The sequence below is a fragment of the Apostichopus japonicus genome, chromosome 12, assembly GCF_037975245.1.
Source record: "Apostichopus japonicus isolate 1M-3 chromosome 12, ASM3797524v1, whole genome shotgun sequence".
NCBI lineage: Eukaryota > Metazoa > Echinodermata > Holothuroidea > Aspidochirotida > Stichopodidae > Apostichopus > Apostichopus japonicus.
In genome coordinates, this window is record NC_092572.1 from 21,447,604 (window position 1) to 21,464,537 (window position 16,934).

The 16,934-nt window shown below is 34.2% G+C and overlaps 1 protein-coding gene across 3 annotated transcripts; it reads right to left on the minus strand.

The window, feature by feature from the left end:
- Window positions 1-34: 34 nt before the first annotated feature.
- Window positions 35-16,874, minus strand: LOC139977861 (limbic system-associated membrane protein-like). Of its 3 annotated transcripts, none has more exons than XM_071987559.1 (13): window positions 16,741-16,874; window positions 7,456-7,749; window positions 5,997-6,278; window positions 5,478-5,792; window positions 4,414-4,728; window positions 3,227-3,325; window positions 2,955-2,982; window positions 2,192-2,319; window positions 1,677-1,728; window positions 1,070-1,122; window positions 672-717; window positions 384-503; window positions 35-69 (listed from the first exon to the last, which is right to left on the minus strand). In XM_071987559.1, exons 2-12 carry the CDS (start codon window positions 7,562-7,564, stop codon window positions 398-400), a joined length of 1,533 nt encoding a protein of 510 aa, XP_071843660.1. In that variant the 5' UTR covers window positions 7,565-7,749; window positions 16,741-16,874; the 3' UTR covers window positions 35-69; window positions 384-397. The 3 variants fall into 3 exon arrangements, with proteins under 3 accessions (XP_071843660.1, XP_071843659.1, XP_071843658.1); XM_071987558.1 differs by lacking the exon at window positions 16,741-16,874 and adding an exon at window positions 8,946-9,090 and having other exon boundaries at window positions 2,192-2,307; XM_071987557.1 differs by lacking the exon at window positions 16,741-16,874 and adding an exon at window positions 8,946-9,090.
- Between the last annotated feature and the right edge of the window lie 60 nt (window positions 16,875-16,934).

A 16,934-nucleotide genomic window follows, 5' to 3' on the forward strand; every position in this document is an offset into this window, starting at 1 on the left:
CCTCCTTCTCCTCCTCCTCCTCCTCCTCCTCCTCCTCCTCCTTCTCCTCCTCCTACTCTCTCTCTTTATCTTGGTAAGAGGATGAAAATAAAGGAAATTAATTCTCAGGTCAACGTTTTGTGATAACTTTTTGCTTTTCGTTGACACACAACTACCATGACTATATAGTGCTCAGAAAATATATTTAGTAAAATATAATTATGACGATTGCCTGATAATTACGTAACTGCAAAATTTGTGGTTCCTTTTTATGAAAACAGGAAGTCCATTCCTACTGCCATGTTTATATTTTAGAGCATAAACTTGCTGAGGAATTCATCTATGATTAAAATCCCCGGGACAGGTTTTTTAAAAGTCTTTTATTGAAGTTTTTCGTTACTCACGAAATAATGCGAATTTAATCACTATTAGCACATTCTGGAACTCGATCGTCAATGTAAATATTGGCGACCTGGTGGTTTGCATCGTCACGTTCACAAATAGAGGCTGTTTCCGGACTTAATCTGAAATGAATATACAATATAATATATGTTTTTATTGGTAGTGTTACGTTCAAGACAGAGGTATAACATTTGTTTCCGGATGTCGTTTCCAGGAGGATCTGACTTTACGATCATTGAAACTACGCACAGCTGATTATTACACAACTTTGTAATTACCATATTACTTACCTTGCATATCCATTTATATCTAGCTCTGGGCCATCTGCAAAATCATCTAATGAAAGTAATGTAAATTATTCATGTTAATACTTGATATTGCAAATTAAATATTCACGAAGCTGTTAATCAAATCAAGTTTTGAAGTCACATGATTTTTTGTTGTCATTAGCGGTCTCTTAAATCTCCGTTAGTACCCAGAGTGTCATCGAAAAGAAATATCAAGCTTGGTTGCTTAATGCTAAGAGAAAAATAATAATTTAAGAGCAACGGTAAATTGTCACTTCCGAACAAAATAAAATAAAAACGCTTTTTTTGTTGGCAGTTTAAGCAACTTCAATTTACCTCTATATTTCTTCCTGTTCGTGAGATATATAATGAGGATATATGATATATGATAAACCTCTTACCCTCTGGATCTTGGTAAGAAACGGACAGCTTCCGACCGGAGTTCCCTCCCAAACTTAAAATTCAAATTTATATCATAATAATATGAAAATAGTATTCAAAGGTTATAAAATTACATTCTCAACTATATAGTCTTGTGCACATATAAATGATGAAAGATGAAGAATATATCAATTTAAATGCTAGAGACTATTGTTCTTAGACTCTAAGACTTTTTTTATTCTCAAATAAAGGCGAATGGGTGAAACATATTTTAGTGGCGATATCGATCTGCAACAAAACTAAACGTTTACAATAATACAGGTATAATGACCTAACTTGAGCCATTTTTGTAAACAAATCGCAACAATGCATTATGATATACTCATATAGACTATAGAAAACGAACATCTTCCGGCCAGACGCTATATGGTTTAAACATATTCAATTATGTTACATTCCTTCGTAGAAGTTTGCCCTATTTGAAGGATCAAACAGACTGAAAGATAACTTTCTTCAACTCAATTACCAGTCTTTTCAAATTATGGTAACAATTTGACATAAAACTCTAAGTTAAATGTTTCGATGGCTTGATCGCAAAATAAACGACATATTCATGTGTGTAGTTACCATTGTTCGTAGCAGTGGTCATAAACTACGGGTCTTTCCGAATCGACGTTACCTACAAAGCAGAAAAAAACTGTTAACATAGAACTATTCAATAATAATTTCCAGTTCCTTAACATTTCGTCAATTCTGAGCCAATGCTGAACAACTTCACACTTAACCTGGTTTTAAGTGGACATTACATTCATTCGTAATCATATCAAACGTATTTTTCACAACTCTTTGGATATATCTATCATTGTACGCAACACATCACTATGTGACTAACTCTGCATATCTGGAGTGTTAGCTCAGTGGTTAACACCGGTGCCTGTCAATCATAAGGTCCCGGTTCGAGTCACTCCCAAAACAAATTAACTCCCAAGACAATTAACAATTCATAATCATGGACGTTAAATATGAATGTGAGAGACTGACTTCGGTCTGCTTGCGGCTTTGATAAGCCAATTAGGCTTTTTCGCGAGTTCCTGCTTGCAGGAGGATCTAATATACATATATGCATCATCGAATTAACATACCTTCTTTACACGGGTTAGCAGGAAGGTCCCTATGTAACATTCTGTTTTCCACATCTAGAGCATGATGCGCTCTCACTACATCTGGAAAGTCCACTGTATCAAACCTGGGATGCAGTCTTCTCGAGTATCTCAAAGTAAAAAATAATAAAATGAAATATAGGTACTTGATATATAAAGGTTGTGTTGATAGAAGTATGGTAGTTAAATGGCTCTCACTTTCCAAAATCTAAAAAATAGAAGATTAATGTAGATAAATTAATTTGTCAAATGTGAATTGATTCAACTTTGAATGCATAATTAAAATAATTTCATTCCCTCTGTTAAGAGTCAACAAAACCTATCGAATTTCAATTTTATACACCACATATACACATACATGTAAGAGAGAGGAGAAAAAGGTGTTATTGTTTATTCACATTTCAAAAAGACTGAAGAACAAGCCTGACAATAGCATGATTCAGCCATTCATATTTAAGTCTTTAATGTCTGCTTTATGTCCTTTTTCGTTTTGTTTCTTAAAAAGAGAGCTTGCTATATAAATATTGCATTGTTGTTTTCTAAACTTGGCAATTTTATTAGCAACTATAGACTGTTGATTGAGGTGAGAACAAACGACACATGAACAAACATAAAATCAAATGTTGAAACACCTACACACATATTTAAATCACACATTATTTAGAGCATTGGAGGCAAGGACTGGGATGATACAACCAAACCGTTTTGATGAGGTAAGGGTAGGTTTTACTTGTTTGTTTCTTACCGTCTCGATAACTTTGCAATTTGCCTTCCTGCAAATCATAGTAGAATGAAAGAAAATTAATGTGATTAAAAGTCACATAGTTAATGTTATAATAATTAATTTAACAATGTAACAAAAGTTGCATATTGGTTAAATTCTATCTTCCATTAATACAAAACTCTGCTTTTAAAGTTTTTAGTTTTTCCTTTTTTTACCATCAATTACAATAGATAAACAGGTGATTTATTCTTACATTATACACCAAGAAGTACATTTTTATAAATATAACTTACGATTGTAAAAGAAAGTCAGGGATGAAATACCAAACACGACGAAGAGAATAACACAAATCAAGAGTGGTTTCCGTGAAACTGGGCTCGATTCGTCCACATCTGTGAGAGAGAAGTAAAGTCTAAGGGGTTGACGAAAAGACAATATAAGGAGTACCTTTAACGATTCGCCTAAAAACTGATCTTCATTGAATGAAGCAAAACCATTGTGTGTCATATGTTGTACTTTTCTTTCCACTGCGAAGATTTATCGACGAAGGTACTAATGGGACATAAAAGTCCGATACATTTTCTCATACGTTCCTCCTTTTATGTAAAATAATGATCCTATATCTTATTTCTATATGTTACATATATATAAATGTCACACACATATACATATTTATATGGGCGTATATATATATATATATATATATATATATATATATATATGGCATCGTCGGTATATATGCAAATGGTATCTCGAAATGTTGCTGGTAACTTACCGACTGCCTACACCTAACACTCACATAAATTAGATAACTTTTAAATCTGTACTGGTACCCGTTAATTCCGAGCTTCTCTTAGATTCAAATCCTGTTATTGTTTATAAAGTACGGAATTTACACGGCATTGATCACACTCTACACCATCAATAAGTGACTTATAATAAGTAATATATAGAATGCTAAGGTAGCATAAATCGTCTCATTCTAAACAAATTTGAAACCAAATACGAAGAAGCTAAGGTAACGCATTTCGATAAATTTCTTATACATGATATTAACCTTTAGAAGTACAGCTCAAGGATCGCAAGGATACAAATCCACCGAGATGTTCAGACAAAACAAATGTTTGAAAGCATTTGACTTAGGGACACCACCATATATTGACAAAGATTGGTTAATATGAAAAATGGCCTTTAACGTTTTGAAAGCTATTAACGATTTACATTTAGTTCTGTGAAAAATGTTATATAAATTGAGGGGGATATAAACTAATAAGCATGGCAATATTGACGTATTGTTGATACCTATAACAGGGGATTCCTTCACTCCTTCACTATTTAGTCGCAGGATGCATGGTAATAGTTAATGATATGCTTTGTGTACATTGAAAGCGCATATGCGTTTTTGGAACTGCAGTGGTAACCGCATTACTAGTGCGTGTTTGTGATCAGTGGAGTTCACACGATGCTTTACTAAACTTACCTTGCACCGCATACAAGACGGTTGTATTTGATTGTGCGGGTCGACCTATCCCATTATCCGCCATGCATCTATATATGCCCATGTAGTCATTGTAGACCTCGTCATAAGATAATGTCCAAACTGCTTGGTATCTCAATCTTCGCTTGGTTTGTGGAGATACTGAGTTACGTAAAGTAATCCATTCTTCATGAATTTTCTTTTGTAGTGAAATTGTCGGGAATGGATTTGAATACGCCTCGCACTCCACAGTAAAGTTACCATGCGGTGTGACGGTATCCGGAGTAGGCGAGACAACGATATTGACTGTTGCTGCAACTGTGGAGAAACGAAACATCTTATGTACAGTATGGCCAGTAATGAAATGGAATTTAGTCTCAATGTAGTCACCACTGAGGGGTTACACCTTCCTAGTAACAAAGAAAAGTACTTTACTGCTTTCGGTGAAATATTATGTGGCAATTCGTTCGTGCATGTTCTTTTGTCAGCCATCTGCTTCAAACTGTCAATCAAATTTTAAGCTTGTAACATGTGACGTATTATCGCATCTAATGGTTTCATTTTATACCTAATATTAATATGTAATTTCTATATGTAACCATATTGTTTTTAATATACACATATCTTTTTTTTTATAAAAACCATGCTAACCTTCTTAGCGAGACTTACATCACGATAACTAGTCATAACCGAAGAAGAATGATAATTCAACACTCGTTACTTGTTTCAGAATATCAACGATGTAACACATCTTTACTAATAATTCATATGCCATAGTAACAGCTTAATACTCTTTTGAAGGACCTATTTAAAATGAGTAATCAATAAACATTAGGTTTCACGCGGAAGAGGAAGTTACATATATGAGTTGTTCCTATAGTCATAAAAAGCTGTACTAGATCACAATTTACACTCTCGATGATTGAAACAATAACATTTTGTCTTTGTGTCAGTCTGATCATTTTGAACTGTCAACTTAAGGAGTAAAGTCAAATATTTTTCAAACTTTGTCTTTGTTAGGAGCAGAAAAAAGTCTATCTGGCTTTTATGTCATCACAAATACTCACACGTGACGTTTAATAGCACTGCATCAAAGACGATATCACCGATGCCATTGTTTGCTTCACATCTATACCTGCCATATAGCATCCTTGTAAAGTTATCGAAAAGAAAAAAACTCTTCATTGTTGACCATTTTTCTGTGAAATACGTTTTCCGTTTGTCAAACTCTCCCGGCTTAACGATTCGCGTTAATGTAACGTTTGGCTTAGGGTTACCATCCGTTGAACACAGCAATGTTACGTTAGCAAACTCCTTGAATATGCAACTCCTTGTAGCACACGTGTTAGTTCCTTTTACAGAAATATTGATGGTTGGTTGGTCTGTCAGTCAGTTATAAAACACAAAAGAAATATACATCATGTTAAAAACTATGGAATGTAAGAAATAAAGAAATACAAACACATGTGGTTCTATCAACAAAGATACCAACAGTTTTTTTTTGATCACACACTAAAATAATATCTTTATTTTACAGCATGTATAGTTTTCAATGAGCATTGTAGAAAGTATTATAAATTACTCACAGAAGACATTTAGATGAGATGACGCAGACAGGTTCAAACCATTCTGTACCTCACAAATCATTTCCTTGCCATTGTGAATTCTCTGGCTCGTCAACATTATTTGCCCACAATATCTATATCCAGATACTGTTGCTATTTCAAGACTGTGCGTATTATCATGAACTATTCCTGTATCAACCATCCACGTCAACCGAGGTTCCATGGAACTTTTTACACAGCACTGCGCCGTTATGGCCTCGCCTTCAGTTACGTCAGTGGTGACATTGAACAAGCCAGGTGAACCTAGTTCAAGATTATAGACAATTTGATTATCCATTTTGCAAAATAAGGTATTCTTCAAAGTTTCCCCTTTGAAGAATATCCTTCAGGATGGTAACGTCTTACTCATTCATTTACCTGCCTATGTTTTTCTCTCTCTATTAATCCTATTTTAAGAGTTGGTGCCTACGTGCGAAGAGAGACAATGGGCTCATTTTATTTTTTAATGGGCTACATTTTACTTGCTTACGTTTAGTTATCTTTTCATTTTTCGTAATCTGGTTACATGTTGGTTCTTACATTCAAAATTAACACCTATGTTCTTTGTATAACAATAATATTCAAGAGGCTCTTGGGGAAGATTAACCTTAGCTAACTAAGTTACCCTCTCAAACTAGAGTTGAAATACAATAAAAATAAAAATCAAATAAAAACATGGCTAACTGATAAAACTAACATTTCCATGAGAGCCAAGCGGAGAAAGTACTTAGTTCTATTGGTCATGAATAAATGGATATGTGAGTCTTACAATTATCAAGACAATCCTAACTTTATCGATACCTTTAGATCGATTTCTTTACGAATACTAATTGGCTAATTGATCATTTGTTTGGGTGCAATTTCAACGGTTATAACAGGTATCATCTTCAAAACAAAAGTCATTTACATTAACACATTTCAAGTTTCATTCTTGCCAATGTCAACAAAAGACTGTAAATTACATGAAGTACGAAGGCTTGGGTTATAAGGTGCTCATAATCAAAGTGTCCCTTTATGAGGTTTGCTTCAACCTTGTCCCAAATTTCCATCTTGTTTTTACTAGACCTTTAAAACATGTTCTGCTGTCATTTCGTCAGTAGTGTTGTGTTTTATTTGAGAGTATCCAATAATGCAACTACCAACATAAAATTATTATTGGATATCTGAGAATTATTTGAGTTTAGAACGTATCAAAACATCTGAGTATTCCAAAAAACAGTGTTAGTTTTATGTTATTAAAATCAAGATCATGAAATAAAAATTGTTTAGATCAAACCCAAGAATTACGTTTACCTTAACTATGTTTCCAACTATATAAACATTCGTGTATCAACATAGCCTTTTGACGGACGGTAGTTATTTTGTAAGCCAACAAGATACAATACATTATTACCATAATACTGGTAGGCAATAAAACGAGAAAAAATCTTATGTTACTTACCTTGAACTTGCAAAAGGAAAGTCCCCTTATCAGCATTTCCAGTATCATAGTACGTGATGTGTGAGTATATTCCACCATTCCTTGGGGTCACATTTGAAATTCTCAACATAACACGTACATTTTCTGTCAATTCTGCATAAAATTGTCCCTTAGTTACGTCACTTTGTTTCCTTGGATCGAGGATGAGAAGTTGGGCACCATCTTTTTCCAAAACCGTAGACCGGACCTGATATTTTCTTAAAAACCATTCGATTTCAATATCACTATTAATTAGAACGGTGTGTGTCGATATCCCTGTATAACATAAATATGTAAATTAAACATTATTCTCCGTGATTAGTAAAACAACATTACATATTATTGGCGTATATTACCCTATTTTCAGTTGGTATTTTCAACAAAATATTTCATTAACATTCATTGTCAACTTCAGCTACCCCTTCCTCGGAATAACTTCCATGCTAATATGTCCCTAAGTCCAATAAAAGTTCAATGACTAGTGTATCAAGTTCAAAAAAGCAAAAATAGTCCATTATATTCTTCTTCAGATTTCCTATTTGCTTTCTTCGAGTGATTAACACTGATATAGGGAAGAAATACTAAGAACATTATGAAATTAGATTGAATGAATTGAATTTGTTTCATCACGTTTAATACTCCGTAGTTTGGGTAAACTTGCACCTGCAGTTTACCAGGCTTGTTGAAAAGTCTAAAATTCGCTGAAAGTGATTTGATGGTATAAGGCCGTTCCATTTTTCACATGGATACAGTAGGAAAGTTCTTGAACATTTCATAGAATGAATGGGAGACTCTCACTGGAGATTTGGGGGAAATTTAGCCATGCAATAAATAATGTCGGTTTAATATTCCTTTATCTAATAGAACAATGAACTATTGTGAAATGATTCGTCTATAATGTACATTATGAGCTTAGAGTGAAGGATCTTGTGATTATCGAAAAGAATATGTGTATCTTTTCACAACAACTATTGGATGTGACTCATTCTACGTGCAATAAGCTGATAATTCTATCCTCCTTGATATTTACAAATATGGATATTATCTGAATGATAAAGTTGTCCTGAGCTGAACTTCCATCCGGTTTTGAGATTTAAGATATGACGTAAAGAGGTCATCTAAGGTCAATCAGATCGTGGTTTTAACAATTGTTTTACAAGTTAACTAGTTGGATATAGAAAGGTATACGTGTGTTCACCTCAAATGTCATATGCTATCTTCATACACACTATTCTAAAATGTATATTTTCAGTTAACACTATTTTCATATACATATATGATTACAACTCTCCTCATTTAACTATTATAGACTGACACATTACATAATACACCAGTCTACTTTAACAGTAAAATACGATCTTTGTCACATATTTAAATCTCTTCCCGAAAAGAAACAATCAACTACCATTCGCTTCAATACTTTACTGGCCAAGTTTCGAACTATATAGTTTTTTCTGACAGACAAAACTTACCTTTTGTGGCGTTCGTTAAAGCAAAGTACAACAGATTGAGAGCAAAAATTCTGAGAGCCATCACGTTTGCGTGATTAATCTGCTTTCCTATCAGGTTTTGTGTGTGTGTGTGTTGAACTCGAAAATATGTTTAGTGAAAGCTAGATGTCTTACCGACAACAGTCTTGACGTTATGTTATTATTTTGGTAATTAATAATTCGAAGCCGACTGGCAAAAGAAACGAAAGTGTAAATTATCTTATTGTTACCTTAATAATTAATTCATGATAAGTATCAACTTGCAACCCTCCAATGAGATATAACAAAGGATGATAATGTTCAAATGTGAAGAAATGAAACGTGATTTCAGTCGTCGTTACTCTTTTCTTTCTTTTGACCATAACTGTTTAAATATTTACGTCTAAGTTTAACCCGGCGTATTTGGGGCAGTGTCGTGCGCAAGATATCAAAGATGATTGACCTATCCGACTGAATAAGGTAAGACTTTAACCTTTGTAAAATGATCAGACCCGATGTTGAAGGTATGAAGGATGTTTTTTTTTAAATTTTTTTTTTATAAGAAAGGAAGTGTGGTCCTGGATACTTTGAAGCCGACTCATTTTGTAGAACAAATTGAAGTCGCAATTGTGTGTAAAACTTTGAAATGTTGACATATAAGTAGCCATCGTAACATCATCTTCAAAAGTGAGATGCTCTGTGGAAGGGCGCTACCGCAAGAGTGTGAATAAATACCCCCTCCCCCACCCGTGTTCTATCCGGAGATATTATGGTTGTATAACGTTAACAGTTTCATACTTTCAACATAGTCATTTCAAAATGGTTCATCCTCATAATTAAGAGCCTAATTTACTTCAAGAAACAAAGCAGAATGAAAAAGCTGAAGGGTGTCTTAAGTCTTACAGAAAACTCGTAAAATGGGTGATGTTCCGCATAGATTCGAACTACTTTCAATACTACAACCGATTTTTTCTCATTGTAAGAGCGATGACTCTTCAGCAGTATTCGTCCACAAGAAGTGTAATTGGATATTTCTTCCACAGTAAGATCATGACTGTAATGAAGTATTATTCCTGTCTCAGACATCGAAGTCATTAGGGGTTTTCAGATTGATTCTACACAGCACACTGCAGTCATAGGATTCACTTTCTATAACGCCTGTGCTCACATTGCAAACGACAGGTTTACATGGTAAAAAAGTTCACTTTAGGCAAATTTTTATATATATTTTCAATTTCAACATACATTTAACCAACCTGTTGTTTTAAAAATATATTCGCATATAAAATCACCGAAATAATATACAAAACCAAGAAAAGTAAATCTATCGATAATTGCACCATCGTAAGTCGCTATTTTGATTAGGGTATTCTCATATCAGCTGAGAGGTACATGAGCCGTAAGTGGGGCAGATCTCAAAGAAGATCTAAGGGTAAAGCACATGCAAAGATGCAGCAGTTTTAGGTGTTGTTCGTTCTCTAGGAGCGCTATGCCATTACCGTGTTCCTATCTTCTTCTTTCTTATGTTAGTAAGCAAATTACTTTATGGCTTCCTCCGGTTAATACGTACCTCACATATAATGTTGAAAGAAATGTACCTTACGCTTTTGCCTCACCTATTATATAGGTATTTATACATTTATGGTGTATGAAAGTAAAATCGACTGTAAAATAGTTTTAAGCAATAATAATATATTCTTGGAATAACTAAGCATGCACCTATGGCTGATACAGTGGTTTTCAATTGATTACTTATTAAGCAATTCTTGAAGTTAAAAAAAAAACTATTCTAATAATCCAGTTTTTGACAAAACATGAAATCAAAGATGAATAGAACACTTGCAAGAGAAAGTGTGACATTATTTTAATTACAAAAGGTGATCCTGGTAGTGTTGTGCTGAGCAGTCCCTCTCACTTCCAGTTAAGTTAGCAAGGTACACGTAATATTTCGGTCATATTTAGGACTATCTGGGACCTTAAAATATGTAACGATATAAAGATGAAGTGCCTGATATCACGTAAAAAAATATTGCAGCTGGACGGTCTCAGTTATTTGCTGAATGACTTTGGTTCTTTTGTTAAAGTAGCTCAATAGAAGTATTGAGAAATTAATTGACAAAAAAACAACAATTCAACTTTCATTAACTTGAACTTGTAGCTCTTTGTTCTTTCCAGTACTATAGTACGTTTCGTGTGTGTAACGTCAACCATTTTTAGTGCTACATGTGATATTCTCAACGTCACCTGTGAACTTCTTAGCATTTCTGCATTACATTGTCTAGTTATTTTAGTTGGACTTGCTTGATCGACGATCACCACTTGCTCCTGATCTTTAATCAATAATGCATACGCAAATGGACGTGTGTCATCCAGATACCATGATATTGCAACATCACCGCCAATGGGTGCAAGTATTCGTGGATATCCCTGTAAACATCATCAACGATTTAAGAATATTACTTCAGTTATTATTATAAACGTAATATAAGTCATTGTTTATTCAATATATGCTAACAACCAGTTATTAATTTTTAGTAAATGTTACCATTGTTAAAATTGCTCATGTCAAATAGTTATTTCTGTCAGTTTATTAATACATGGTATATTTGTATCATGATTTGTATGCATGATGCCTAAAACCTAACATTGTGAGGTTTGGTGAGAATACCCGAAAATGGTTACATAGTGACCGTAATTGCAACACGTTGATTGCTAACAGTTTGGTAGTGAAATATTTTACACATAGACTTCTCTAGCTATTATTTGATCACTTTAGTAGCTAGCTCATTGCAGTTGAATAACACACATGCTTTAGTCGAATTCTGTTACCCAGTTGCAATGTGAGCTAACACTAAGTTAGGATTATATGCTCACATAGTTTCGTTCACCGTATTATGTTGCACTGTTGGGTAGGATACTATTAGTTGATACTGTACAGCTTACATGGGAATGTGTATTATTTATTTGTATCTATTATGGGAAACAAGCTTAGGCTACATTGAACTGGGAATTGGCTCGAAGTCCGTTTACTCAGAGACCAACTAATGGACCCCACTGTAGATCTGCTGTAAATACTACTGTCAGACTCAAATTCAACAGAATAACAACATTAATAATGGTAAACCCTTCTCAAAATGTTTCCTTAAAAGGAAACAGAAGCATAAGATATATCCAATTTTTCAAGCTTTTGAAAGGTGAACGTGTGGGAGGTACAAATATCTACTGAATATTACATATATCTAGTTCAGATACAATTTCTTTAATAGAAAGGAAAACTGGCGTATCTCTTGTAGGCTGATATTAAAAATATTATCATTGTTCCAATACATTGTTCTTCCATTGTTCTTACTTGTTCTTACATTTTATTTATATGTTATGCAACGTGAAGCTATTTCCTATCGAATGCTGAGATTGTCCCTATAAAGGAAATGCAAAGTAAACAATAACATATCGGTGACTTGATTGGTCGTTAGTATGTAACATAAGACCAGGAGCTCGAACATTCTGATTTCCGTCGGTTATATCTTCACATGAATCTCATAATCATGTCTGCTTAGTGTTCATGTTAACGAACGTTTGAGGATTATAGTCAATGAACAGTTATAACGCATACATTAACCACAGAGTGATTGTGCTTTATGTATTTAAGTAATTACTTCATGAAGCTCATTGTTTATTTAGAGAGTTTGACAATGAAAACGAAAGTAACAGCATGGTGGCTGATGACCGTTAGTTATTTATTTGTTTACTACAATAGTAATTAATACTTAACAAGTGGTGACAATTGTCCTAGAAAGAATATCTCCTTCAATCAAGCCCTCGATTCCTTGATCAATACGTTACTTATTGTTAAATATGACGTTAAAACACACTTTCAATAATACATTTGTTTTGTTTCCTGGTAATTGTGACTAAGTTGTTGTACAACAGTTTGCTTCAACGTCAATATTTCCTTTCTATTTCCTATATATATATATTAAATAATCGTCATCCCACATAGCAAGCGTTATTCGTCCAATAAACCAATGTAAGGTTTATTGATTACCGACACCATTACATGCTTTACACTAATACATTGCAACCAATGACATTTATCTTGAGATATGATAGTTACATGTTAAAGTTTCCATATGTTTTGCTCATTGCATCATAACATTTGTTTATAACTTTTGGAACTGAAATTACTTCGCTAATTTAAAGAACAAAACCTTCTTTCGCTTTCTTTAGTATTGCGTGACTATAACAACACACTAACGTAAATAAATGATCGTAAACATCGGTCTCGGTCCCGATACCGGTCCCGGTATGGCTTATTTCGATAGGAACGATACGAATCACACAAATTAGTAGTCCAACAAAGATATTTTAACTGATTTTTTTGCAATTTATTCTCCTGGGTTCATTATAATTAATATGATGAATCCTATAGTCGGTGATAATAATACATTTTAACGTGCCACACACGCACGACGAGCTTTTACAGTTGAGGTATACAACAATACTGGTTTGGCTTATAGAACTCGCCAGACACGAGGTAAAAGACATGACACTTTTACCCAATCACAACTTTACGTTTTAGTTACATACCAGCAACAGCCAATATATATATATATATATCTATATATATATATATATATAGATATATATATATATAGTTATATATAGTTATATATAGTTGAAAAGCAAATGGTATTTCTGCAATATCTCGTTCCGATGGAGTCTACTATACGTACATGGTGGACGAACTAGTTACTCACCACAGGGAGTTGTGACTTGCATGTATGTATGATTTTGTAACAGCACGTTAGGACCCTTTTACATCTAAGCAATATCCATATTGACAAAATTACTTAAAGGGGACGGATGTCCCTACCTTTAGACACGTCCCCTAGGCGATATTACATCTTACCAGCCCCACTTAAGATAAGGAGGTAGCCCCTGGGCTACAACCTATAACGTTACAAGAAAAGCCATCAATACAGGCATTAGTTAAAAAACTTAATTTTCAGAGTTAAATGATAAACTGGGGAAAATGTTGGTTTTGCCCCTTTCATCACAAAGGCTTGCTATTAAGCGACTGATACTAAATGATACTGAACAGTAGCATGTGCAAAATCGAAATACCATATGTAAGGTATTTATATCAAGGATAAGATATACAGGATCTCCCTCTCAATTACCCATGTGAAAATAGCGTGCCTATTCCATCGTTTTACAGTTCAGAAATCGTCTAAGCGAACTAATTATGGTGTTCCTGTTATAACAGAAAGAAATATTGTAACGTCACTTCCCTTTCTGGTGGAAAATCTTTAAGGCTTGAGTTGGCGAAAGAGAATCTCGACAAAAAGATTACAATGGAGAAGCTATAAAAGTGTCCGTGGCACAGCGGTACGGTTTCTTCAAACCTCCTTTAGCATACAAGGGTCATAAAATATTGTGCTTACAATATATGGCTCTTATCATCATCCTTGCATTACGTAGAACGTTAACTGTTAACGCAATGACGCAATACCACAACGCGGTGTCTAAACGCAGCTCACAATGCGGCGCTTCACCCAGCGTACAACGCAGGGTTAAACGCAGAGTTAAACGCAGCGCACAACGCACCGCCCAATACAGCATACAAATATGAAAACAGATTCAAGGCTAAATAGTAAATTTTATACGGTGTCGACACGCCTTTAACAGATGTTAATACACTAACAACCGAACTAAATCGCAATGTGGATCATTTAACCTAGCTTCCTAGCTGATAGCTGAATTAGGACTAAAGCACTATGCTGCTTATTACGGACTCACTGAAGTATATCCATTCACCACAGAGCATGGATTCTAACAAACGTACATACAGTGTCGCGCAGTTCAGAGCGCAACAATTTAATGTTAATAACGTGAATGTTAACAATCGGTTAATAAGGCCAATCCTAAATAACTGGGCGTTATCTCCCTCAGTGCAATGGTGCAGTTTGCTAACAATTCATACGACCCACAAATGTATTAAATAATATTCCGAGCACTCACAGTATCTACGATCAGTTGATGTCGTGGTATTAGAAACCTACCAATTCGGTTGATCGAAATAATGAGATATCGTACCGTACGTATTCTTGTATCTCGTCTTGTATGAGATTTTGTCAAATTGTCTTACACTACACGTTAGCATCAGCTCCTTTAATACTAGCCTGAACATTGGCCTGGGTTTACGCGAGCAAGATTTTACTTCTTCAAAGAACACAGCCTCTGAGCTGCGGTCACGGAAAACTCATGTCTTCGAAGAAAGGCCAGGTGCACGATTGTTTACGTATTGTTAACAAATTTAGGAGGATAACGGGAGGAATTGTACCATTTCTAATTTCCAGCCTAAACAATTAAAACGGAGTAAAGAAAAGCATTCAAAAGTTGAATACCAAGTTAGATTACGATATGAACTACTAGCAGATCATATTCATATGAAATTCACAAGCGTTAAAATTCAAGGTACACCCAAAACCTGATTTCATGTTCCTTTTTTAAACAACCATCTTGTTTCTCTTGATTAATTCATATTAACTCTAATCATTACCAAATTGAAATGCATCACTTTTTTTTAAGGCATGTCTTTAAGTTATTCGGCATGACGGTAATAACAATGCAATTTTTCAATTGTGCAACTGTAAAAATTTATAACCTTTTTCTTTTATTTCTTAGTATAAGATATTTGTATTCCATTAATGCTTTTCTCTCAAGCGTGTTACTCAGGAAACAGCTCATGCTGGTTGGTAAAATTGTAATTATTTTCGTTATCGCACACCATTGTACATGTACATGGTGGCCACAATTCTACCAGACAGAATGAGTGAATCAAATTCCTGATGAGATTTAGAAGTTTCTGACATTAAGTGTTCCTCCATAACGTCATGATTTTCCTAACCTACCGCAAATTTTTCCAGACAATTGTCGCTTTCACCCGACGGAAAATAACATTGGCGAGGTACTATTTAAACAACCCTCCAAATAGAGGTCTCCCTCGAAATAAGAGGTATGATATTTGCAGACCTTCCGGGCTAATATTGAATAAACACACAGGACAATATTAATATTCTGTACTATATACTCAACGTTACATAGAGTTTCCCATCTCTTAGAAATTTATCTTGACGTTGGATACTTACTGAATGATACTACACATATTATAGTTATATAATAGATATATCAAAGATATATAATATCATAGATATATAAAAGATATGTATTAGCTCTAAATATTATATAGATTATATAACAGATATATGATAGATAAATAATAGATATATAGTACATATGTCCAAGGTATAAAGATCTACAGTGGAAATATAATATATATAATAAATATTTATAAATATTATATATATTGTTTTTGATAAAAAATAAAAATAATTGCCTTGATTCTATACAATGTCGCTCACAGACACGACCTGCTTAGAAATATTATATAACAGTTATGTAAGTACGTTAAGGTAGTAGGAACTGTGTAACACCCATAACAATAGTGTAGACAAGCATGTTGGGGAAGAGCGAAATACCCATAGTCCGTATCTTTTCCAATTGCATCATTATACCCATTGTTGAAGTTTAGCAACTCTGAAAAGCTGTAATTGGCGAAATACAACATTCAAAGGCTTTTTTTTTTGAGTAGACAATATGCATATTGATACTTTAGGAAAAGCGCCTCATCGGAATTGCTCTTACTTTTAAGAATACCCGTGACAGCTCTTCGTGATAACGTTTGGTATACACTTTGAGATCGATTCTGATCATATTACAAAGGTTAAAGTCTTACCTAATTCAGTCGAGAAGATCACTCATCTTTGATATCTTGTGCATGCTACTGCCCCCAAAGACGCCGGGTCGAACTTAGAGTTAAATATTTTATCAATTTGGTTAAAACAGAGAAACGAGTAACGACGACTGAAATCCCGTTTCATTTCTTCACATTTGAACGTTATCATCCTTTGTTATATATTATTAGAGGGT